The sequence below is a fragment of the Salvia hispanica genome, chromosome 2 (genome assembly GCF_029641045.1).
Source record: "Salvia hispanica isolate PSC_SH4W2 chromosome 2, Shi_PSC_v1, whole genome shotgun sequence".
NCBI lineage: Eukaryota > Viridiplantae > Streptophyta > Magnoliopsida > Lamiales > Lamiaceae > Salvia > Salvia hispanica.
Window position 1 is genome coordinate 18,045,732 of NC_142693.1, and position 25,686 is coordinate 18,071,417.

The following is a 25,686-nucleotide window of genomic DNA, read 5'->3' on the forward strand; positions in this document are numbered from 1 at the left end:
CTATTATTCCAAATAGATTTTTGTATGAAAGTTCCTTAAATACAAATTTATATGTGGACAAAGTAGTTTTTATTAAAGAATCAATATGGCCATTTTTTATTCTCAAATAACTTAAATTAAATGCACATGCTGCGAAATTCAATGTTTTCAATTTACCATGTTAATTAGTCTATTTTTTTGCTATCACTCTACTGATCATAGAATTATTCCAATATTACTCATAATGTCGAGCTTTGAATTGTTATTGCGAGTCTAGAAGACAGAATTGATAGGGATATGATTGAATATAAGGGCATCAACAACAGTGGAATACGGCATACATCCCAATGTGAATGCACTGTGGGCATGATGTTTCATGCGATTCTCGCGTTCATTGATTTAGCCACTTGCTGCACACGTAGACCTGCCAATAGCATACCGCGCGCAACGCGCATTTTCGCTAATTTATCCCTTATTAATTCTAAAAAATTAAATATTCTATCACTTGCATGACTCGATCAAACTGGTTTGACCGAGCTAAGATTCCAATACCATTTGCATGGCAAATCAATGTTTCACACTCTAGTTTGTACACTTTGTAATGACATTTCCTTGGCTTCTCATTCACACTCAGAATTCAAATTCATCGTTCGTCTTTGAATTTTCGCATTTTATTTTATATAGTCTATTTTTAATTATCTTTTTATAATGATTTTTCATAGCCCACATGGTACGCTCTTAATAAACACTCCAGTCTTATTCAAAAAGTCCACGCCCAAGTCAATATACATCACTCCAGTCATTTTATATTACAGTCTATTTTTAATATTCTTTTCATCTTTAGCTTCCATTCTTCCTTTTGTCAATACACACTCCAGTCTTATTCATTAGTCATGGTCGTCTTTATGTAATTATCATTATAATGATTAAAAACTTAGTATAAACACCAAACCATAACTGTCTGTAATAGTACTCTGCATTCAATTAGCATGACTTATCAAAGATTTTTGGTGGGGTTGTTGGTGTTGTTGATCCAGACAGATCTCTGCGCCTCTGACAAATTCTCTTGCGGCAGCAACGGCAACTACACCAGCAACACCGCATACGGCGCTAACATCAACACCACGCTCTCTTCTCTCTATACAAACATCGGCAACATTGGCTTCTACAACGCCTCGGCCGGGCAGGGACCCGACCGAGTCAACGCCCTCGCGCTGTGCAGAGGCGACATCCAGCTCGACACGTGCCGTGAATGCCTGCAAAGAAACAGCGCCGAACTCGTGGATGCGTGCCCGGTTCAGAAGGAGGCCATCGTCTGGAATGAATCATGCGTTTTGCGGTACTCGAATGAGACCATCTACGGGACTCTGGCGGACAACCCCTGGTACTTCTACTGGAATAACCGGAACGCGACATATCCGGAGCAGTTTAAGGAGAATCTGAGGGAACTGCTCGAGAGTCTCCGGATACGAGCCGCGGCCGGCTCGTCTACCATGAAAATGGCGGTTGGGAATGCAACTGGGCCCGATTTTAATACGATTTTCGGGTTAGTTCAGTGCACTCCGGATTTGACATCGGAGGAGTGTACTAGCTGTTTGATTCGTATCATTTCAGATATACCGCAATGTTGTGCTGGGAAAGTAGGGGGGAGAGTGTACAGGCCAAATTGCAATCTTCGTTTCGAGATCTATAAGTTTTTCAATGAGACTAAGCTTCAAGAACTAGAGTTTGTTCCTTCGCCTCCTCCGGTTGTCGGGCCGCCTCCACTGTCAGGTAATCATAAATCATAAATCATAACAGTCTATCTTCTGTTAAAAAACTCTGCATTTTAAGGTTTCATTCTGTTCTGTTCTGTTTTTTTTTTTTTTTTGTTGGTAGGAAAGAAAAATGGTAGCAAGACTCAAACAATTGCCATAATTGTGGTTGTAATTGTTGTATGCTTGACACTACTACTTGTATCAGCTATCATCTTTCTAAAAAAGAGAAAGAAACAGAAACTAACAAAGATTCTGGAAGGTAAGCTGCTCATATTTCTTACACATTATAGGCTTTAATTCAAAGTATTGGACTCAAATGTTTGTTCACAATTTCTTGAAGATGTGGATGAGATTAGCACAGTTGAGTCTCTGCAGTATCCTTTCAGCGCAGTCAAAGCGGCAACAAATGATTTCTCAGATCATAATAAGCTGGGCCAAGGTGGATTTGGGAGTGTTTACAAGGTACATATAAAACCATAATAAGAGTGAGTGTATAACAAATTAAAAAAAGTAAATACAAATATTGTGTGGTTTGATAATTTCAGGGGAAACTTCCAAACGGGCTAGAAATTGCCGTGAAAAGATTGGCCAGGGATTCCGGGCAGGGCGATATGGAATTCAAGAATGAGGTTCTGTTATTGGCTAAGCTTCAACACAGGAATCTGGTTAGGCTATTAGGTTTTGCCTTAGAAGGAATGGAGAAGCTGCTAGTGTATGAATATGTTCAAAATGCAAGTTTGGATAACTTCATATTTGGTAACATTCATCCCTAATTACTTACCTAATGATATGTGGACATTAGCTAACTAATTTTCATTTGGTGCAGACTCAGTCAGGCAATCATATTTGGATTGGGATACACGTTACAAGATCATAGGAGGTATTGCGAGGGGAGTTCTCTACTTGCACGAAGATTCTCGTCTCAAAATAATTCACCGAGATTTAAAAGCCAGTAACATACTTCTGGACAGTGAGATGAGACCCAAGATTGCGGACTTTGGTATGGCAAGATTGTTCGGACAAGATGAAACGCATGGAAATACAAGCCGAGTTGTGGGAACACAGTAAGTTACACAACTTAAACAGTTTTATTGAGTTACAAGAAACTAAAACTGTAAATTGCAGCGGTTATATGCCACCAGAGTACTTAACACAAGGTCAGTTCTCAATCAAGTCCGACGTCTACAGCTTTGGAGTGTTAGTCCTAGAAATCATCAGCGGATGCAGAAATAATGGTTTTCGAAGCAGGGATGGCAACGTAGGAGACCTCCTAAGCTACGTAAGTATTAAGCGTATAACCTTTTTTATCCCTTAATTATAGTTAGTGACTGAAAGTGGGAGATTGGTGAATGTTGCAGGCATGGAGAAATTGGCAAGAAGGAAGAGGTGAAGAAGTGGTGGATCCATTTTTGAGGAGTGGTTCGGGTTCGACAAGTGAGATGATGAGATGCATCCATATTGCTTTGCTGTGTGTACAGGAAGATGCAGCTGATAGGCCAACCATGGCCTCTGTGGTGCTTATGCTGGGCAGTTTCTCCATAACTTTAAACTTGCCTTTGAAGCCAGCATTTTATGCTACCAGTGGAAGTGGTTATGGTTCGGATGCATCACTGCTTCACAACTCCAACTCCACAAATTCTCAACACAGGACTTCTTCTTGGAAGTCTCAGCAGTCTCGACGTTCCTCACGAAATGATGCCTCCATTACTGACTTGCATCCACGCTAAATCCACAGTTAAAAAGTTAATTTTAATTTTATTTTCGTTCTTTGCCTGTTGAAATGATAAGGGTAATCTGAAATATTATTCAACTTGGTGATTTTTGTTATAGTTCCAACCTTCAAACTGGATTAAATCAAAAATAATTTACATAATTGGTGTAGTATATAAGTATATTTATCCAACGACTCGGTTATCTATATTGTCACTCGGTTTCACCTTTCACTAAATTATTTTTTATTTAAGAGTACAATCCTCTTCTGGTCCTCAACATATGACCGATTTATGATTTTGGTCCAGAACATTCATTTTTCCAAAAGTAAGTCCAAAACATACGAAAATTCTCTCGAATAGGTCCTTTTTTTACGGTTCCGTCAATTCTCGACGGTCAACCGTCAATTAGCAAAAATTTGACCCGATTATCTTATTTTAATTACTGTATCTAATTGAATTTTTCTTTTTTTTTTTGGATTTTACATTTTTAAATCCTAAATGGAAATAGTGAAAATACTCCAATATTAAACACAAAATCCGACACTCATTTCATTCAAATTTCTCCCCCCCCCCCTTTCTCCCACTCCTTCTTCTTCTTCCTCCCCAAGAACCCTAATTCTTTTTCTCCAACTGTGCAACAACCAAACACCTTCGAACATGGGCCGCTCGACGTGTAGCCGGAACTCCGTCGAAGTCGACAGCGACTGCGATCGGGTTCGTGACTTCGGAGACCTCCGATTTAGCTACACTTTCTGCTCTTGTAAGAAGACGGAGACACTCCGTATTGTCACCGAACAAGGAAAACCGTCGAGGGGGAAGCTTTACTTCATATGTGAGAGGAAGGAATGCAGTTTCTTCAAGTGGTGCGAGCCAAATCATGATGTTGAAGCTCGGGCCTGTTCTTCGTCAACCTCAGTCGGTGATGCCGATTTTGAGGAGCTTGCTTTGAATTTCACCAAAATTAATGAAAAAATCCAAAAATTAGTGAATGTTTTAAGCTTTGTTCTTTGTTTTGTTGTTGCTGTAACACTTTTGTTTATGTTCAAGTAATTTGATGTAGTGTTTGCAAAGTGAATCGTATTTGAATTTTGAAGTAGATAAGTAATTTGAATTTGTTGTTGTAATATTGTTGTTCATATTTGAATTTTGAAGTGAATCATTCATAATCTTCTTAAAAAATCGCCAGAAAGTCCTAATTAGACAATCCTAAAATATAAGACAAAGTGATCCTTCATATAAATTATTTACTTCCATTTGGTCCTGAACATTTACGCACACCAATTGCAGACTTATATGTACAAAATTTTGTAGGTGATGTTGGTTTCATACGTTATGGGATTGCTTCTTCGTATGTGATTGTTTCTTCGTCGACTATGTCTATAAACTGTCATCAAATTGAACCAATAAATGGACAATAAAATACAATACAAAGTGGTCCTTCATATTCATTTTTTACTTCAAATTGGTCCTGAACATTTACACGATCAAAAAGCCATTGGCATAAGGTACTGCACCAATCCTACCACCAACAAAGCTCAAAAACAACCACAGTTACATCCACAAAAAAAATATTTTCATAAGGCAATGTATCACCCTTAACACCATCAAAACCCAAAAACCATCAAAACCCAAAAACCATCAACACCAAATATTCATTATATTTGTTACACAACATGACACGATTTTTCGACTTGTTTCCTTTTCGTCTTCAACTTCTGGGATCGCAGAACAATGGACTCTTGGAACCGCAGGGGAAGAACTAGGGTTTGAACCCACAACATCCGACGAAGCCGACGCTCCTTGTTCGTCAGGCGGACGTCTTTCTGTCGTCTTCCTCTTTCTCGAGTATGCATGTTTCACTTCACCGAGACCGTTGGTGTAACGTACCAGCGAGTTGGGCGTATTCCAACTCATGAAAACTAACAAAAATCGGTCGGAATCGGGCTTTTTGGTCGGAAACGGAGCTAGGGTTCTTAGGAGAGGGGCGCGAGAGAAGATAGAAAAGAGAGTGACGTTTCGTGTTTTTCAGACTTAGAAAATTTTGGAAGAATGAGGAGATTTGTCTTTTTATTTCAAATTCTAATATTGAATTATTTAATAAAATAATTAACATAATATTAACCAACTAATAATCTCAGATTAAGTCTAAGCGGATCAAATTTTCGCTAAGTGACTGTTGACCGTCAAGAATTAACGGTTCCGTCAAAAAATGATGCAAACGATGTCATTTTTCATTTATTTTGGACTTACTTTTTGAAAAGTGAATGTTCTAGACCAAAATCATAAATCGATCATATGTTTAGAACCAAAATAGTACTATACTCTTTAAGACCAAGAGTATATAGGTAAATTTATCCAACAACTCGGTTATCTATATGGTCACTCAGTTTCACCTTTCACTAAATTTTCTAAATTTTGTAGATTTTTAACTAACATGTCATAGAACATATGGTAAAAATTTCAGCTTAAGCCCGTGTAAATAAATCATTTCGATCAAATAGAGAAGATAAGGAAAAAACTCAAAAACCAAGGAGAAATTGATATGAACACTGTAACAGCATGGTAGTCTCCTGGCTGAGAAATTCAATTTCTCCCCAGATCCGTTCGAGTGTTATGTTTTTGGACGATGCCTTTGAAATCTGGAACGATCTTCGCGATCGATTTTCTCAATCTGATTCTGCCCATGGTTATCAGCTTAGGCAGCAGATCATGAACTTAACTCAGGGTTCTTCTGATGTTAACTCCTACTTCACCAATCTCAGGGTTCTTTGGGATGAATTTCGTCACTCTCAGCCGGTTGCTTGGTGCACTTACAACACCTGCCGTTGTGATAGCGCTAGGAGGTGGCACTCTCATCAGGAGAAAGAGTGCACTATGCAGTTCCTTATTGGCTTAAACCCAAACTTCTCCCACATCAGATCTACGATATTATCCATGATTCCCATGCCTACTCTATCCAAGGTCTTCTCTATGGTACTGCAGGAGGAGCGACAAAGAAATATTGGTGGTCCTCCTTCATCTGTGGTTTCTCCAACCATTCCTGTTTCTAGTGAACGGCTTTTTGCAGCGAATGCTGCTTCCTCTTCATTTGGCAGGGAGAGGAAATGCTCTCATTGTGGGAAGCCTAATCACACTGTTGATAAGTGTTTTGTTCTACATGGTTTCCCTCCTGGTTTTGGCAGGGGAAGAGGGAAATTTGTTCCCAAATCCAGGGACTACTCCCAGTCTGGTTCAGTAAACATGATTGATGATAACTTTGCAGATGCAGTTGAGAAGGCATCTGATGCTCCTGCTACAGCTCCTATCACTAGCATCTCATCTAATTCTGCTATTGCCATGCTTGAACAGTGTCAGAAAATGATGAGTTTCTTGCAGACACAGCTTAACACATCTCCTCATGCATCTCAAGCTTCTTCATCTGAGCCTATTTCTGCCGCACTCACTCATACTCCTCCTACCTCTGCTCCTTCATCCTCTCAGCAACCACTCTTCACTGGTACAATCTCCTTTTCACCTTTTACTGCCTCTGTAAATTGCTCACCCTCTTGGATTATTGACACTGGTGCAACACATCACGTCTGTTGTAACTTGTCATTATTCCATACTTCATCTCCTGTTAGTGATGCTTCTGTGAACTTACCCAATGGGGGGACAGCTATAGTAACTCATATTGGGACAATTCACTTGACACCTACCATCACTCTTACTTCAGTTCTCTGTGTTCCCTCTTTTACTTTCAATCTAATCTCTGTCAGTTCTCTAACAAGTTCCCTAGCTTGCACAGTTAATTTTACTCATAATTCTCTCCTTATTCAGGAAGCTTCACAGGGGACTTTGATTGGGAAGGGTAGCCGCTTTGGAAATCTTTATATTCTGCATTTAGATTCTGGTAATATCCCTGCTACTTCTACTATTGAGCAAATTTCCCATTCTGATAATGTAGTTAATATTGTTTCTGTTGATGTTTGGCATATAAGGCTAGGTCATCCCTCTTTCAGTAAACTCAAATGCATCTCTGATGTACTGCAGTTGTCTAATAAAACTCCTTCTCTTTGTGAAATTTGTCCTTTAGCTAAACAAAAGCATCTATCCTTTCCTCACTCTGATTCTGTTTCTGCAAACATCTTTGATCTCATCCACTGTGATATATGGGGACCTTTCTCTCCAGCTACATCCCATGGTTTTCACTATTTTCTGACAATAGTTGATGATAAGTCCAGATTTGTGTGGACATTCTTAATGAAATTCAAGTCTGATGTGAGAGACATTATGGTGCAATTCTTTAATACTGTCCAAACTCAATTCTCGAGAAAAATCAAGATGATCAGGACTGGTAATGCACCTGAGTTCAACATTACTTCTCTTTATAGTGCTTTTGGCACTGTGGTGCAGCACTCATGTGTAGAGACACCCCAGCAAAATGCAAGAGTTGAGAGGAAACACCAACACCTCCTAAATGTGGCCCGAAGCCTTCTATTTCAATCTCATCTTCCTGAACAATACTGGGGTGATTGCATCCTTACCGCAGCATACTTGATTAACAGAACACCCTCCTCTGTCCTACCTGATCAAACCACTCCCTTCCATATTCTTTTCAATAAACCACCATCTTACTCCCATATGAAAGTTTTTGGTTGCTTATGCTATGCCTCCACCTTACAACGAGGCAGAGATAAATTTTCTCCAAGGGCTTCCAAGTGTATTTTTCTTGGATATCCAACTGGATATAAGGGATAAAGTTTTTGATCTTGACAACATGCAGGAAATCATTACCAGAAATGTTGTCTTCCATGAATCTGTTTTTCCTTTCTCTCATCTCCCACCAGCCACTTTTCCCATAACCTCTTCTTCAGCCACACCACATATTGACCATGCCAACACTCCCATCTCAGACTCACCTCCCTTACCTCCTGACACAACCACTATCCCATCCACATCCTCTCATCCTGACTCAGCTCCAGAAAACACCATGCCTACCACCACCAGATCAGGTAGAGTGGTTATACCTCCAACTCACTTAACAGACTATATCTATAATTCAGCCTCTTCCTCCTCCAAATACCCAATTTCCTCCTATCTCAATCTCTCCAGACTATCTCCAAGCTACCTCCGATTCATAGTTCTTATGACAGTTGTGTTTGAACCAGCAAGTTATTCCCAGGCTGCAAAATACTCAGTTTGGCAGAATGCGGTTCAAGAGGAGCTTGCTGCTCTTATTAAAACGAACACTTGGTATATCACAGTTCTTCCTGATGGAAAGCATCCTATTGAGTGCAAGTGGGTGTTTAAGGTGAAGTTTCATGCTAATGGGTCTGTGGAACGACATAAGGCGAGGCTTGTTGCCAAAGGCTATACTCAACAGGAGGGCATAGATTATTTGGATACTTTCTCTCCAGTGGCCAAGCTCACTACTGTCAAGCTCATGCTAGCCCTTGCTGCTATTCATGATTGGGAGCTTTGTCATCTAGATATTAACAATGCTTTTCTGTATGGAGACTTAGAAGAGGAAATCTGTATGACTATTCCCCCTGGGCTGTCTGTTGAGGGGGCTGACCAACCAGGTTCAAGGCTTGTTTGCAGATTGAAGAAGTCATTATATGGTTTAAAGCAGGCCTCAAGACAATGGTACCTCAAGCTCTCTGAAGTTTTGAGTGGTTTTGGACTTCAACAGTCAGCCTCGGATCACTCATATTTTTTCAAGAATGATGCTTCTGGATATTTTGGCATGGTGGTTTATGTAGATGATATCATGATAGCTACAAGTGATAAGAAAAAAAATTGATGAGTTTTAAGACCTTTCTATCTGAGAATTTCAAGTTTAAAGATCTTGGTGTGCCAAAATATTTTCTTGGATTAGAAATTGCCAGAGGAGATGAGGGAATCCTAGTATCACAGAGAAAATATGCAATGGATCTGTTGAGAGATGCAGGGCTACTTGGATGCAAACCTTCTTCAACTCCCATGGATTCTACAAAACAGTTGGGACATGAAGCAGGCAAATGGATGACAGTGTTAGGTTTGGTATACTGAAAAGCATGTTTCGAGCAAGTTTCGCGCGAATAGAATTTTGCTTGTATACGTAAAACTCTACAATCCATTTTTAACCCGATTCAGTATGATTCGAGCAGTCTCGCACAAATAGAATCACTATTATTATTACATTGTGTTTGCTTGTGCATTTATAAGATGTTTTACAAACATTTAAATGCATAAGAAGTAGACAAAGTCTAAGTCTTTTGCTTAGTAGACCGGTTGTGGGCGTCGTCCACTTTAAGGTAACACGGTCAGATCTATGCAATGCTTTGCAAAAGAAAAAGAAGAATTTCACAACCTAGATAGGCTTTGGCTACCTATCATGAAAGGTTGCAATGTCAGTCCGCATATTTCTAAGCCTTACTGAAATAAGATGACATTGGTGTGGTATAGCACTGAACGGATCTAACAGCAAGACGTGTCTTTATGCTATCTACTGAAAGACTAGGTCTTGATAAAATACTATTTCTTAATCTACATATGTAAGCATTGAGTATATGGTATTGATTATGCACTACTTTGACTTATCAAATGGTGCGGGTTTTTCGCAACCCAATAATCCTGATATATTGGGTAGTGGTGATTAATATCTAGCGGTGCTAGAATTGCTATTATGTTGAATCGTGCGCGAGGTGAATCTCGTTTGATAATGTCCTCAAGAGGAGCTCGAACAAGGTTTTATTATTCAAAAAACTGGCCAGTTGGAGTTTTATTACTCTATGAATAATAAATAAATGTTTCTTGCTAAGTCCACTCTTGGAATTAATAAGATATTAATTAATTAAGTCCATAGCAGACATTAATTAATTAATGGACATTTATATCTTAAGCGCGGGAAATAAATAATAAATAACGGAAACCCGAATTACTTGTAATTTCAGATTTGGATGGGGAGAGTTCAATATTACTTCTGTAGTGGCTGCTCGTAATATTCCAATTATAACTTATATTAAATTGTGGGTTCAATTTAATTAGTAAAAAGTAAATTGGATGAGCCCATATCCAAAACCTTGCATAGATCCCTGTCTAGGCCCAAAATGAACTTAATATAAATAGGAGAATAAAGGGAACAGAATTAACACAATTTTATTTCTTAAAATTTTTGAAAATTTCGAAAATCTCCAGCTGTGGAGAATTTCGAATTCTTCACCTATTCTCAAAAGGATTTCTTCTGTCTTCTTTATTCGAGTCCTAGTATTTTGATAAGATCAGTCCACCCTGATATCGAGATACAGTTTGGGAACCAGAGAGAAGATATGTGGTCTAGTATCAAAGATCATCACGTGGAGAATGCGCAAGCAATCGTCGATTCTTTGGAGAATCAAATCGGTAACTCTAAACCGTAGTATTCATGTTTAGGATTTATATTCTTTGAGCATGAATTATTTGCGTTCTAGCATGCAATTATCTGTTTAACATGTGAATTGATTAATCGCATAATCGGTCAAATAGATCCGTATCTGATTTATTTATTTTGTACAAGTCTTCCGCTGTGCAAGGGGCACCTAACCCCATCAGACAGATCCATCAAAATATAGAAGGTTGATAGGAAGAATACTGTAACTTTGCATAACAAGACCCGATGTCACATTTGCTGTGCATAAACTCAGTCAGTATGTGTCTAAGCCCTGTAATGAACATTGGGCAGCTGCTGAGAGGGTACTAAATACATCAAAGGAACACCTGGCCATGGCCTCTGTTACTCAAGAAAAGCAGAACCAAGTCTAAGTATTTTCTCTGATGCAGACTAGGTTACTTTTCCAGATACAAGAAAATCCATGATTGGATTTTGCCTTTTCCTTGGGACATCCTTGATATCATGGAGGGCAAAGAAGCAGCCCACAATATCCAAATCATCGACTAAGGCAGAATATAGAGCAATGGCTCAGGCAAGTTGGGCGCTTGCATTACTTGAAGATTTTGGCATAAAAATGAGAAAATCTGTGCCACTCTACTGTGACAGCCAAGCAGCAGTTCACATATGCTCCAACCCAGTCTTCCACGAGCGAACTAAGCATATAGAGGTGAACTGCCATACAATGAGAGAAAAATACTTGGAGGGTGTGATCAAGCCTATGCATATCAGGAACAATCTTCAATTGGCTGACATATTTACTAAACCATTGGGAGCAATGGCCTTTCATGAGATCTTGAGCAAGATGGACTTCAAGAGTTTGTATAGTCCATCTTGAGGGGGGATGTTGAAAACTATTATGGAACAAGGAAGATTTTGCTGCTTGGATTAGATGTGTACATACAAAATGTGGTGACGTGGTTCATAAGAATAAGGAAGCTTCTAGATGAGAGTTAGTTAGTACTTTTGTTGTGAGAAATAATTGTGTATGTGCAAGTGTACATGCATAGATCTACACTGGAGCTAAGAGTATAAAGTAGCTTTTGTATCTCGTTTCTTTTCTAAGAAGTAAAAATACAGATTTACATTTTTAATCTTCATCTCTTTTATTCTCCACGATTATGGAGCTTTTTATCCTTTATATTTTACAGTAATGCTTATGTTGAGCAACTTCTCCATTACCTTAAACTTGCCTACGGAGCCAGTATTTTACGCTGCCCGTGGTTATGGTTCGGCCTTCAGATGCATCAGTCTCTCTGATCCTCACCAAATGATGCATCCATTACTTATTTGCATCCGCGCCATGAATCCACAGTAAAAGAGTTAATTTAATTTATTTTTTTCTTTGCCAATTGAAAATATTAAGGTTAATATGAAAATTTATAAAAAAAATTATCAACTTTGTGAATTTTTGTTACAGTTTCCATTCTAAATTGGATGAAATTTGAAATATACTCCCTCCGTCCCAAGGAAGATGACCCCTTTCTTGGGTGGCACGGGATTTTATGCAACTTTATTTTGTGTGTTAAGTGGAGAGAGTAAAGTAAGAGTGGCACGGGATTTTATGCAACTTTATTTTGTGTGTTAAGTGGAGAGAGTAAAGTAAGAGAGAGGGAATAAAGTAGAGATAGAGGAATTTTCAATTTAAATAATGTGTTATCATGATTGGGACAAACTAAAAAAGAAAGTGGGTCATCTTCAACGGGACGTAGGGAGTAACAAACATAGACGTTGGTCTAGCTTATAGGTAAATTTTATCCCAACAATATTAGGTTTCTTTCCAGATTAAAAATCAGTTTCATGTTTCCACAAATTTACTAAAAATTTGTCAGAAAATTTAAACAATAGACCCATAAAGAAATTTTTTCTTCAAATTTTGTATAGATTTAGTTCACATGCCATAGAACATATGGTCAAAATTTCAGCTCAAGCTCATATCAATAAATCATTTCGATCAAACAAAGAAAAAAAAACACAAAAACAAGTAGTTGAGATAAACACTTACAACCAAAAACTTATAGATCTTGATACAAAATGATAGGTTCCTGGCTTCCTTGTTGTGAAATGGAGCTTCGAGCCAAGAATTATTTGTTCGGATTTGTTCTTGCTCTATTTAAACCAAAAACCAAAAGAATAGAGAGATTCACCCACAAAAGGAGGGCACGTTTGCATATATGATGTATCGCCACGTTAGTAAGTCAGTGCTCAGATACAGCCCTACGACCAAGATCCAAGGCCCATGGCCCTGGATCGCGGTATGCAACCGCGAGTTCGACGAGGCGCATGTGGGCTTGTAGCCCATTTTTTTGCATTAATTGTTACATGTAATGATTAAGTCTCTTAAATACTACTCCCTCCATCTTTGAAAATTTGTCACTTATTTTCTTTTTCGCCCGTCTCTAAAAAATTTCACCTTTCACTTTTGCTATTTTTGGTAGTAGACCCCACATTCCACTAACTCATTCTCACTCACATTTTATTTTAAAACTAATATATAAAAGTGGGACTACATGCCACTAACTTTTTCAACCCACTTTCTATTACATTTCTTAAAACCCGTGTCAGGTCAAATGATGTCAAATGTTAAGGTACGGAGGGTGTAAGTTTAATTAAGGCTCTAAAACCAACCTGGGATAAATTAACACTCATAATCTCATTATTTTTTTTACCGTGGTCAACTTTAATCTATTATTATCGATAATCAGTTTATAAAAATTAATATACTACGATCATCTACTAAATATTCTGCCGCTTGCACGACCCTCTCAACTTTGACCGGGTTAATATTCCAACACCACTTGCATTAGCAGAAAAGGTCGCTTCTTAATAAACTGATCGATGAGGTCAAACTGTAGTTTGCACTACTTCCATCCCTCAAAATTTGTCTCACTTTAACCCGCCACGGATTTTAAGAAATGTAATGGACAGTGAGTTGAAAAAGTTAGTGGATTATGGGTCCTACTTTTATATACTCCCTCCGTCCCACAAAAGATGTCACACTTTCCTTTTTAGTTTATCCCACAAAAGATGTCACATTTCCCTTTTTAGAAAAAGTTCTCTCTCACATGAATATAAAAATTATATTTTCTCTCTCCATTTAACATACAAAACAAAACCTCCTAAAATCTCGTGCCGTCTCACAAGTGTGACATCTTTTGTGGGACGGAAGGAGTATTAGTTTTATAATAAAATGTGAGTAGGAATAAGTTAGTGGAATACGAGGTTCATTACCAAAAATGATAAATGTGAAATGGGACAAATTTTGAGGAACGGACGGAAATGGGAAAATGAGATTAATTTTCAGGGACGGAGGTAGTATTTTGTACGGACATTTCCTTTGTCTCATCGTTATATTTTATGTAGCCTTTTTTAATATTCTTTTCATAATGAATTTTCTTAGCCCACTGGGGACGTTCTAAATAAACACTCCAGTCTTATTCATTCAGCGCACGCCCAAGTCCATATACACTCCAAGTCATTTTATTTTATAATATATTCCCTCCGTTCCCGATTAAGAGTCACACTTTTCCATTTCAATCCGTCCCCAATTAAGAGTCACATTTCATTTTTACCATAAATATTAAGTAGGTCACACATTCCACTAACTCAATTCACTAACATTTTATTATAAAACCAATATAAAAAAAAGGGTCTCACATTCCACTAACTTTTTCAACCAACTTTTCTTTACATTTCTTAAAACTCGTGTCCGATCAAAGTGTGACTCTTAATCGGGGACGGAGGGAGTAGTCTATTTTTAATTTCGTTTCTTTTTCATTTTGAATTTCCTGGGTCTCTGTTCCGTAGCTTCTAGTATCTTCCTGGCCCTGGGACCTCCATTCTTAATCATTCAGTCCACGCCAAATCATGGTTGTCTTTACACTTTGACTGCGCTTTCTGTAATTATTATTATAATGAGTAAAAAGTTAGTATAAATACTAAACCATAACTCTATGTAATTGTAGTATAGTAGCATGCAATCAATTGGCATGACATATCAAAGGTTGCTGGCGTTGGCCTTCCTGCTGTTGATCCCGACAGATCTCTTGGCCTTCGACTCCTACGGATTCGAGTGCGGCAGAAATGGAAATTACAGCAGCAACAGCGCATACAGAGCTAACATCAACACCACTCTCTCATTTCTCTTTACACACATCGGCAACAATGGCTTCTACAACACCTCAGCCGGGCAGGGGCCCGACAGAGTCAACGCCCTTGCGTGGTGCAGAGGCGGCGTTAAACTCAACGCTTGCCGCGAATGCCTGCAGAAAGCTGGCGCCGATCTCGTGGATTTGTGCCCTGTTCAGAAGCAGGCTGTCTTCTGGGCTCATCTCTGCAATTTGCGATACTCGAACGCTACCGTCTACAGGACTCTGGCACTTGAACCCGCCAAGTACTACTGGAATCGAGGGAACGCCACGAGTCCGGACAAGTTTAAGGAGGATCTAAGAGTGTCCACTATACTAGAGCCGTGGCCGGGCCACGGGAGAGCCGCGGGCCGCGGCTCACTATAGTGCGGGGGGTGGGCAGCCGCGGCGGGGGGGGGGGGGGGGTGGACGTGGGCGCGCCACGATCGCGGCCTGGCCGCGGCGCTTGGGCGCGAGCCGCGGCTGAGCCGCGGCTCCCCACTTTTTCAGATTTTTTTTTTTTTTTTTTTTTAAAAAAAATTCGAAATTTTTTCTATTTATACCTAAAATTCATATCTTATTTTTACTCTACTCTCACACACAATTTACCCTATTCCCTTCAATTTGAATTTTTGTGAAATGCAAGGCGGAGACGATCCCGGTTATGGAGATACGGGACAGGGGGGCTTTCCACCCCACCAACGCTGGGGATCGAGTCCCACCCCTCCTCCATCCCAGATGTGGAGTCCGCCATCGCCGGCGCCGTGGCTACAAACACCCCAAAACCGGAGGCAGTCCTCGGCCTATCAGCAGAGATATGCGGGTCGTACCCAACCAGGGACGGGCGACTATCGACCCAACATGGACGCAATTAACTTCCCGTCTCAATTTCAAGCCTCCCCATTTCAGAGCAGTCATTCTCCGCTTGATGAATCTGATAGATTCACATGGGAACAATTGATGGGGTAGCCTGATACCCCGACGCCGACGCCCAGTCGTGTAGAGACGGGGAGAGAAGGCGGTGGAAGAAGCGGCGGTGGCGGCGGGAATGGTGGGCGAAGGGGCGGCGGCGGCGGCGAGTGTGGCGGAGGTTCCGCGCGAGGTGGCGGCGACGGCGGCGGCGGGCAGGGCGGCGGCCGCGGTGGTCGCGGCGACGGCGGCGGCGGTGGTCGACGAGGGTTTTTGTACACCGACGCCGAGTCCGTTGCTATTGCTAGGGCATGGGACGCGGTGACGACAGATTCCATAGTTGGCACGGATCAGACCGACTTATGCTTCTGGCGGAAAGTCTTGATGGTGTACAATGAATTCAAACCGTCGGGGAGCGTCGACCGTACGCCCGATCAGATTCGGAAGAAGTTCGGCAGGATCACTACAGCTCTTCGGAAGTTCATTGGTATATACGAGAACCAACTGCGCACTGCTGAGAGTGGCCGCAGCGAAGCCGACGTCAAATCCCTGTCGCTGCAGTTGTTCAATGTGCATGTAGGCAAGAAGTTTACCTACTGGGCAGAATTCCTCGTTCTGCGGGACTCCCCCAAATTCAGAGCCATCTGCGAGAACGCGTCTGATTCTGGGTCGTACAAGACGGGGCAGGGGCGACAACTTCAGCAGTAGTAGCGGCGGTTCAAGGACCTTCGACCTCAATGACGAGGTCATGGAGGAGCCCCCCCCCCCCCCCCCCCCGTCACTATCCCGGCGTCCACGGCCAGGGGGTCAACAGTCCGCCATCCGAGCCGCTAGATCCGCCTCCGCCGCTGCCTCCCAACACTCTGCTGCGGGCCCGTCTGCAGCCCCTCCAGGATCGGCCCGAGCGGCGTTGAACAACACCCTGGAGGTGCAGATGATGAAGCAACTCCAGGACACTCTGGCCTTGTATGAGAAGTCGACCGACCCGACTACCAAGACGATGTACTATGACCTTATAGTGAGGCTGAGGACGTTGTTGGGGTGGGAGGACACCGCGGCGGCGGCGGCGGGACCTCAGAGCGGTGGCGGTAGTAGCGGCGGTGATGGCATTGGCGGTGACGATGCAACGGGTGAAGATGAAGTGGCGGATTTGGATGATGAGACCGAGTAGTCGGCGATGGCGGTGTTTTTTTATGTTTTTGTTTGCGTGTTCCTAAACAATTTTCGTTGTATAATTTTACCTCGTTCTATAATACAACGAAGATTTGGTTTTCGATTTAGTTTTCATTAAATTATGCATTTTATTTAATTATTGTAGTCTAACAATTTTAATTGTAGTAGAATTAAAATATAGACAAAATGGAAAAAAAAAAAAAAAAAATTGGTGGCTTGGCCATGTCCACTATAGTGGGAAACATGGGCATTGGTGGCCCGGCCACGATTTTGTGGCCTGGCCACACTTTGTGGCTTGGCCTGGCCATGTATAGTGGACACCCTAAGGGCGTTGCTTGATAATCTTCAGGGACGAGCCGCTGCCGGCTCGTCTACGAGGAAAGTGGCGGCTGGGAATGTAACTGGGCCCGATTTTCAAACGATTTTCGGGATAGTTCAGTGCACCCCGGATTTAACAACGGAGGAGTGTACGCGTTGTTTGATTCGTGTCTTTTCAATTATACCGATATGTTGTAGCGAACAAATAGGGGGTAGCGTGACCACGCCAAGTTGCACATTTCGTTTCGAGACCTATCCGTTTGTCATTGAGACTAGGCTCAAGGAACTAGATTTTGTTTCTCCACCCCCTCCTCTTGTCGAGCCGCCTCTATCGTCAGGTAATAATAATTCTCTATCTTCTTGGTGTGACGGAATAGAGCAATTGTGTAATTGAGACAAATAGAAACGTAAAGAGACACAGAATTTACGTGATTCACCAACGTTGTGTTGGCTGCGTCCACGGGCGGAAACGGAGAACAAATATTATTCAGAGTGTTTTCAGATTACAGAGTTATGCGCCTTACTTCTATATAAATAGGCACATAGACGACGGGCTAGGCCCAAGACTAACACTTCTTATGTTAAAAATCTGTTTTTGGTGTAGTTGACGTGAATTTGGACTTGTTTTCTGTTTTTTTTTTTTTTTTTTTTGCAGGAAAGAAAAATGATAGCATGACTCAAACTATTGCCATAATTGTGGTTGTAATTGTTGTGTGCTTGATACTACTTCTTGTATTAGCTATCATACTTATAAGAAAGAGAAAGAGAAAGAGAAAGAAACCAACACAAACTATTCCAAGTAAGTTACTCATCTTTGTTGCACACTACATGCATAAATTCAAAGTATTGCACTCAAATGTTTGTTCATAATTTCTTGAAGATGTCGATGAGATTAGCACAGTCGAGTCTCTGCAGTATCCTTTCAGCACAATCAAAGCGGCAACAAATAATTTCTCTGATCATAATAAGTTGGGCCAAGGTGGATTTGGGATTGTTTACAAGGTAGTACATATGTAGGGAGTATAATATATCAGAGCAAGAGTGATTGTGTAACATATTAAAAATTAAAGAAAAATATTTTGTTGTGTCATCATTTCAGGGGAAACTTCCAAATAGTCAAGAAATTGCTGTGAAAAGATTATCCATGGATTCCGGACAGGGCGATATGGAATTCGAGAATGAGGTTCTGTTATTAGCTAAGCTTCAACATAGGAATTTGGTTAAACTATTAGGTTTCACATTAGAAGGAACGGAGAAGTTGCTAATATACGAATTTGTTCAAAATGCAAGCTTGGATAACTTTATATTTTTTAACATTCATCCCCCATTACTTACCTAATGGTGTGTGGACATAAGCTAACTCATTTTAATTTGGACATGCAGACTCAGTCAGACATTCATATTTGGATTGGGATACACGTAACAAGCTCATATGGGGTACTGCGAGGGGAATCCTCTACTTGCATGAAGATTCTCATCTGAAAATCACTCACCGTGATTTAAAAGCCAGTAATATACTTCTAGACAGTGAGATGAGACCCAAGATTGCTGACTTTGGTATGGCGAGATTGTTCAAACAAGATGAAACACAGGGAAATACAAGCCGAGTTGTGGGAACATAGTAAGTTACACGACTTGGTCTTAAACTGTTTAATTGAGTTACAAGAAACTAAAAACAGTAAATTGCAGCGGATATATGCCACCAGAGTACCTAATGCACGGTCAGTTCTCAATCAAGTCTGACGTCTATAGCTTTGGAGTATTAGTCCTTGAAATCATCAGTGGCCGCAGAAATAATGGTTTCCGAAGCAGGGATGGCAGCGTAGGGGTCCTCTTGAGCTTTGTATGTATTAAGCATATATCCTTTTTTGAGCGCTTAACTATAGTTAGGGACTGAAAAATGAGATTAATGAATGTTACAGGCTTGGGAAAGTTGGCAAGAAGGGAGAGATGTGGAAGTGGTGGATCCATTTTTGAGGAGTGGTTCGGGTTCGATAAGTGAGATGCTGAGATGCATCCATATTGGTTTGTTGTGTGTTCAGGAAGATCCGGCAGATCGGCCAGCCATTGTCTCGGTGCTGCTTATGCTGAGTAGCTTCTCAATAACCTTGAACTTGCCTTCGAAGCCAGCATTTTACACTACCATCGGTTATGGTTCGGATGCGTCACTGATTCACAACTCCGACTCCACAAATGCTCAACACATGACTTCTTCTTGGCAGTCTCGCCGTTCCTTGCGGTTGCGGAGCGATACCGACATTACTCACTTATATCCGCGTTGATTCCCCGAAAATGTTTGTTTTTATTCTATTTTTCTTCTTTGTGAATTGTAATGTTATAGTCTCAGTACCTCAAATTTCTTCTCTTTTAAAATTTTTGTATTCAAACTCGTGTCTTGAATCCTCCAAAGTTAAAGGTCTCATATTATAGTCAATAATGACGAAGTCTGTTCATTCATTCACTTGAATTTATTTTAGAATAAAATCATTCACTTTTATTCTCTATAACAATATATACTTTTATATAAATCATAACAGTCATTATCATTATAATTATAAAACCAGTCAAATCTGTATTAAAATATTTTTAATTTCATATTTTATTCCTAATTGTATTTGTACCTAAACTATAATAAATCCATTTCGAATTTTTTATAAAAGTTCGTTAAATACAAATTTATAAGTACTATAAAAGAAGTGAAATACATATTTCCATGTAATGCATATCAGTTTTTATATTACCAAGTAATGTACTGCATATTACGTTCTCCATTCTGCGGTAGAAGAGATGTTTCTTTTTGGCACGCGATTTAAGAAAGTTTGTGTTAAATGAGTTAAGTAAAAAATGAAAAATGTAGAAAGATGAAGAAAAGAGAGAATAAAGTAAGTAAAAAGAAATGTGTTGAATTTTATTAAAAAAAGAAAATAATTCCACTATATAATATGTAACCTATAAAAATAACTTCACTACTATGGAACAGGGAAGTGGTAGATTACTATAGTTAACATTTTTATTTAAATATAAATATTGTATTCAAATAAAATTAAATGCATATGATGTGAAATTTAATAATTAAAGTATTGAAATGAGAATATTTTTATATGTGATCTGCCAAACCTGATGTTATTTAAACGGAAAAAAAAAAACTTCGATTGAAGTATTGAAATGAGAATTTTTTTATGTGATGTGACCCTTATTCAACAAAACTGAGGTATTGTCTTTTATTAATTATTACTATTACTATAAAATAATAGGCTGTAAAATATTCAATTTACTAATTAGTCTATTTTTGGTTATCAGTACTACTGAATTTTGGTAGTTGAGAATCATAACTCTATTGAATTTCCGTAGTTGGTAAGGTTGTATGGTCTGTTCTACTCCTTGGATACAAACACAAATATTGGAGATATTATGCTCTTATAATCAGTTTTATTGTTACACATGCTGGTCATCGAATTTGTGGTAGGGATATGATTGAAGAATATAAGGGCATCAACAACTATGGAATTAGGCATACATCCCAGTATGAGTGCACCGAGCGAGGGCATGCCGTTTCACGTCCTTTCAGCGAATAGCATGGTGCTTGCAGCGTGCATATTCATTAATTTATCCATTATTACTCCCTACGTTTGCTAGTTTTAAATTATTAGTCCACTTGCATGTAATTAAATTAATAGTACATCTTAGATTGTTTATTCCTTCACCTTCATTTAGCCTCTTGGATAATTCTCGAGTCAACATTGCTTGAACTAATCCATTCAATTTTATCTTTAAACTTCTTGGCTCGGCTTTTTCTAGCAACTGACCTACGGGAAGTGAAACAAATGAGCTTTTTGTAAAGAAAAAAACCTAAAAAGAGTTATGCTTATAGAAAATTAAATAAAAATAAAATCTTTGATTTAAAAGTAGAGTTTCCATGTGAAAAAAGAATTTCAGTGTATGACAATTATTGTTTGAGAAGTTCGAATCACAAACATTAATTAACTCCATACACTTCAAAATATTTTAAAGCCATATATTATAATTGTTCTTTTAGTATTCCGTACACTTCAAACAATTTTAAAGCCATATATTTTCTAGGTGATCGGAGATAGAGGTCTTAAATGAGTAGGGCAAGCAAGCCACTGTGCGGTCCCAAGCCCTAGCCCGATTTTAGCCGAGCCATATAAGAGCATCCACAATGGGGCATGGAACCTTTATTGTGCAGTAAGAGCACAGCAACCCATGCTGTGGAGGAAGCACATCACGAATCCATGCCCTCCACAACGCACCCCAAAACAATTAACCTAAACCCCGTTTTTTAGCTGCCACATTAGCTTTTCTCATTTCATCCCTTGCAATGCAGCCAACACCAACTCAATTTCATAAAATTAATTTTTAAAAAAGGAAACTACTTCATATTTTGCCAAAATAAAAATTAAATAAATTTAAATATAAAAACTACGATTAAGAACTAGATAAATTAATTGCATAAATTACAAACATTAATTATATTTTCTTATTTGTTAAACTAATATTAGTATTGCCGACACTTCAAATAAGAAGAAAATTCAAAATTTAAAGCCATTTATTTCTAGGTGGGCTGAGGTAGGGGTTCTAAATGAGTGGGGCAGGCAAGCCCAAGCGCAGTCCCAGGCCCTGGACCCCGTTTTAGCCGAGGCAATACGACTTTAGCATTGGATTTGGGTGGGTTTTTAAGTATATGTGGATAAAATACAATATATGTGGATAAATATATGTGGATAAAATACAATATATGTGGATAAATATATGTGGATAAAATACAATATATGTGGATAAATATATTTGGATAAAATATATGTGGATAAAATATATGTGGATTTGGGGGATTTGGTGTTGCATCAGTGTGTTAACTAATTTACCGTAATAACTAATAACTTTCAATTCTGTGTATTAAAATTATCAACATAAAGACATAATTATATCAATACAACATGTAAATTTAAATATCAACACAAAGACATAAGTTTATCAACACATGAATATTGATAAATTTATGTCTTTGTGTTGATATTTTTAACACACTAAATTGATACTACTCCCTCCGTCCCCCATTAGGAGTAACACTTTGACCAGGCACGGGTTTTAAGAAATGTAAAGAAAGGTTGGTTAAAAAAGTTAGTGGAATGTGAGACCCACTTTTTTATGTTGGTTTTATAATAAAATGTGAGTGAAATGAGTTAGTGGAATGTAGGACCTACTTACCATTTATGATAAAAATGAAGTGCCACTCTTAATTGGGGACGGACCAAAATGGAAATTAGTAACTCTTATTCGAGGATGGAGGGAGTATTAGTTATTAGTTATTACTATAAATTACTCACACCTATTTGATCACACACATATTTAAATAAAATACAAACGCATATATTGTACAAACTCTAGACTTTTTAATACAATGTCACCACAATATTAGCGTAGGGTAAAATTTCAAAACATATATTGTGTACGTTGACATTTTTTTATATGAAATAGGAAAAAAGAAGGCAATGAGATGGTTGTAAAGTGTAATGGGTGTATGAGTTAGCTACATGTATGCTTAATTGCATTCAACAAACTTGCAGAACAACTGTATTCCGATCCAAGTATGTCTTATCAAAGACTGTTTGTTGGGTTGTTGGTGTTGTTGATGCAAGCAGATCTCTTAGCCTTGGCCCAAACCTTATGCGGCCACAACGGCAATTACACCACCAACAGCGCATACAGCGCTAACCTCATCACCACTCTCTATTCTCTCTCTACATACATCGACAACGATGGCTTCTACAACGCCTCAACCGGGCAGGGTCCAGACAGAGTCAACGCCGTCGCGTTGTGCAGAGGCGACGTTCAACTCAGTGTATGCCGCGAATGCGTGCAAAACGGCGTCGCCACACTCGTGATATCGTGCCCGGTTCAGAAGGAGGGAACCCTGTGGGATCATTTCTGCACGTTACGATACTCGAATGAAACAGTCTACGGGGCTGCGGCAAGTAGTCCTAAATACAGCTTCCCTAATGTACAGACGGTGACGAATCCGGGTCAGTTCAGGGTGGATCTGAGGACGTTTCTCGATGATCTTAGTAGACGTGCTGCTGGCGGCTCGTCTACGAGGAAGGTGGCAGCTGGGAATGTAACTGCCAATTATCAAATGATTTTCGGGTTAGTTCAGTGCTTCCCGGATTTGTCATCGGATGATTGTACAAGTTGTTTGATTGATACCATTTCGGAAATACCGGAATGCTGTGATGGGAGAAGAGGGGGTTCAATCCTCGCGCCCAGTTGCAATCTTCGTTTCGAGATCACTCCGTTTTTCAATGAAACTAGACTCCGGGAGCTAGAGTTTGTCCCTCTGCCTCCGCCTCCTCCCTCTTTTAAATCGCTGCCAGGTATTTTGTATGATTAAATTTTATAGAGATTGAATTAGCATCTTGGGCCAATGGAATCAAGGCATAAGTTTTCTGGTCTTTTTGCAGGAAAGAAAAATGGAAGCACGACTCAAACTATTGTCATAATTGTGGTTGTAGTTGTTGTGTGCTTCATAGTGGCTGTATCTGCTATCCTCTTTCTAAGAAAGAGAAAGAAACGGAAACCAACAGAAATTTCTCAAAGTAAGTTGCTCATCTTCTACATGCTTTAATTTCAAAGTATTGGACTCAAATGTTTGTTCATAATTTCTTGAAGATGTCGACGTCGAGTCTCTGCAGTATCCTTTCAGCACAATCAAAGCCGCAACAAATGATTTCTCTGATCGTAATAAGTTGGGCCAAGGTGGATTTGGGACTGTTTACAAGGTAGTACATATGTAGGGAGTATATTAGTATAATTTATCAGAGCTAGAGTGATTGTATTACAAATTCAAAAACTAAACACAAATATTCTGTTGCGTCATAATTTCAGGGGGAACTTCCAAATGGTCAAGAAATTGCAGTGAAAAGATTGTCGAGGGATTCCGGGCAGGGCGATATCGAATTTAAGAATGAGGTCATGTTATTGGCTAAACTCCAACATAGGAATTTGGTTGGACTATTAGGTTTCTCCTTAGAAGGAATGGAGAAGCTGTTGGTTTATGAATTTGTTCAAAATTCAAGCTTGGATAACTTCATATTTGGTAACATTCATCCTTAATTCACATACTTAATTAATGATACGTGAACAAATATATGCTAACTCGTTTGCAATTGGCTTTTTAGACTCAATCAGGCATTCAGATTTGGATTGGGATAGACGCTACAAGATCATAGGAGGTATTGCGAGGGGTATCCTCTACTTGCACGAAGATTCTCGTCTCAAAATCATCCACCGTGATTTAAAGGCCAGTAATATACTTCTAGACAGTGAGATGAGACCCAAGATTGCTGATTTCGGTATGGCAAAATTGTTTGGACAAGACGAAACGCAGGGAAATACAAGCAGAATTGTTGGAACATAGTAAGTTACACAAATTAAACAGTTTTATTAAGTTACAAAGAGTACTAAAAACTGTAAACTGCAGCGGTTATATGCCACCAGAGTACCTAATACACGGCCAGTTCTCAATCAAGTCCGACGTCTACAGCTTTGGAGTATTAGTCCTTGAAATCATCAGCGGCCGCAGAAATAATGGTTTTAGAAGCGGGGATGGAAGCGTAGGGGACCTTATAAGCTTCGTAAGTATTAAGCATGTAACCTTTTTTGACACCCCTTTATGTATAGATAGTGATAGAAAAGTGAAATAAATTAATGTCGCAGGCATGGAGAAGTTGGCAACAAGGAAGAAGTGGAGAAGTGGTGGATCCATTTTTGAGGAGTGGTTCGGGTTCGACAAATGAGATGTTGAGATGTATCCATATTAGTTTGTTGTGTGTTCAGGAAGACGCAGCTGATAGGCCAACCATGGCCTCAGTGGTGCTTATGTTGAGTAGCTTCTCCGTAACCTTAGACTTGCCTTCGGAGCCAGCATTTTACGCTGCCAATGGTTATGCTTCGGATGCGCCACTGATTCACAACTCCGACTCCACAAATTCTGACCACATGTCTTCTTCTCAGCCGTCGCAGCAGTCTCGACGTTCCTTGCGAAATGATGCCTCCATTTAATGACCTATATCCACGCTAATTCCCTCAACCAAACAATGTTTTATGTTTTTCTTCTTTGCCAATTGTAATGTTAGTTTGTGCACTTATTTTGTGAGTACAATTTTCGTTGGTATTTTTAAATTCTTTTTTGCTTTGTTTAACATATTATTTGATCCCATCATATTTCGAATGTTAATAATATCTCAGCTAATAAATTACTCCTGCTATCTATCAGTCTAAATTTTCTTCGTTTATGTGGATAAATATAT

General features: G+C 39.4%; 4 protein-coding genes across 4 annotated transcripts; all 4 read left to right on the forward strand.

Moving 5' to 3' along the window:
- Positions 1 to 968: 968 nt before the first annotated feature.
- Positions 969 to 3,463, forward strand: LOC125188209 (cysteine-rich receptor-like protein kinase 26). The gene is made up of 7 exons (XM_089063853.1): positions 969 to 1,752; positions 1,858 to 1,995; positions 2,077 to 2,198; positions 2,282 to 2,492; positions 2,563 to 2,800; positions 2,862 to 3,015; positions 3,095 to 3,463. The coding sequence occupies exons 1-7, from the start codon at positions 969 to 971 to the stop codon at positions 3,461 to 3,463; spliced, it is 2,016 nt and encodes a 671-aa protein (XP_088919979.1).
- A 2,541-nt stretch (positions 3,464 to 6,004) lies between these two features.
- Positions 6,005 to 7,299, forward strand: LOC148931713 (uncharacterized). The gene is made up of 2 exons (XM_089063854.1): positions 6,005 to 6,944; positions 7,265 to 7,299. Exons 1-2 carry the CDS (start codon positions 6,008 to 6,010, stop codon positions 7,297 to 7,299), a joined length of 972 nt encoding a protein of 323 aa, XP_088919980.1. The 5' UTR covers positions 6,005 to 6,007.
- A 7,525-nt stretch (positions 7,300 to 14,824) lies between these two features.
- Positions 14,825 to 19,644, forward strand: LOC125188193 (cysteine-rich receptor-like protein kinase 26). Its single transcript, XM_089064867.1, has 8 exons — positions 14,825 to 15,288; positions 17,372 to 17,700; positions 18,018 to 18,161; positions 18,243 to 18,364; positions 18,462 to 18,671; positions 18,745 to 18,983; positions 19,052 to 19,205; positions 19,285 to 19,644. The coding sequence occupies exons 1-8, from the start codon at positions 14,825 to 14,827 to the stop codon at positions 19,642 to 19,644; spliced, it is 2,022 nt and encodes a 673-aa protein (XP_088920993.1).
- Positions 19,645 to 22,970: 3,326 nt separating this feature from the next.
- On the forward strand, positions 22,971 to 25,448 carry LOC125188244 (cysteine-rich receptor-like protein kinase 26). The gene is made up of 7 exons (XM_089063855.1): positions 22,971 to 23,751; positions 23,839 to 23,974; positions 24,039 to 24,156; positions 24,263 to 24,473; positions 24,556 to 24,793; positions 24,858 to 25,011; positions 25,094 to 25,448. The coding sequence occupies exons 1-7, from the start codon at positions 22,971 to 22,973 to the stop codon at positions 25,436 to 25,438; spliced, it is 1,983 nt and encodes a 660-aa protein (XP_088919981.1). The 3' UTR covers positions 25,439 to 25,448.
- Positions 25,449 to 25,686: the final 238 nt, after the last annotated feature.

Excerpts from the sequence above, each read along its gene's own strand:
- LOC125188209 (XM_089063853.1), top strand. The coding sequence starts at position 969 with ATGACTTATCAAAGATTTTTGGTGGGGTTGTTGGTGTTGTTGATCCAG. Across the intron at positions 1,996-2,076 it reads ACTAACAAAGATTCTGGAAG|ATGTGGATGAGATTAGCACA; the intron begins GTAAGCTGCTCA and ends AATTTCTTGAAG. Across the intron at positions 3,016-3,094 it reads TAGGAGACCTCCTAAGCTAC|GCATGGAGAAATTGGCAAGA; the intron begins GTAAGTATTAAG and ends TGAATGTTGCAG.
- LOC148931713 (XM_089063854.1), top strand. The coding sequence starts at position 6,008 with ATGGTAGTCTCCTGGCTGAGAAATTCAATTTCTCCCCAGATCCGTTCG. Across the intron at positions 6,945-7,264 it reads TCAGCAACCACTCTTCACTG|GAAGCTTCACAGGGGACTTT; the intron begins GTACAATCTCCT and ends CTCCTTATTCAG.
- LOC125188193 (XM_089064867.1), top strand. The coding sequence starts at position 14,825 with ATGACATATCAAAGGTTGCTGGCGTTGGCCTTCCTGCTGTTGATCCCG. Across the intron at positions 18,162-18,242 it reads ACCAACACAAACTATTCCAA|ATGTCGATGAGATTAGCACA; the intron begins GTAAGTTACTCA and ends AATTTCTTGAAG. Across the intron at positions 18,984-19,051 it reads AGCCGAGTTGTGGGAACATA|CGGATATATGCCACCAGAGT; the intron begins GTAAGTTACACG and ends AGTAAATTGCAG.
- LOC125188244 (XM_089063855.1), top strand. The coding sequence starts at position 22,971 with ATGTCTTATCAAAGACTGTTTGTTGGGTTGTTGGTGTTGTTGATGCAA. Across the intron at positions 23,752-23,838 it reads CTCTTTTAAATCGCTGCCAG|GAAAGAAAAATGGAAGCACG; the intron begins GTATTTTGTATG and ends GTCTTTTTGCAG. Across the intron at positions 23,975-24,038 it reads CCAACAGAAATTTCTCAAAG|TCTTGAAGATGTCGACGTCG; the intron begins TAAGTTGCTCAT and ends TTGTTCATAATT.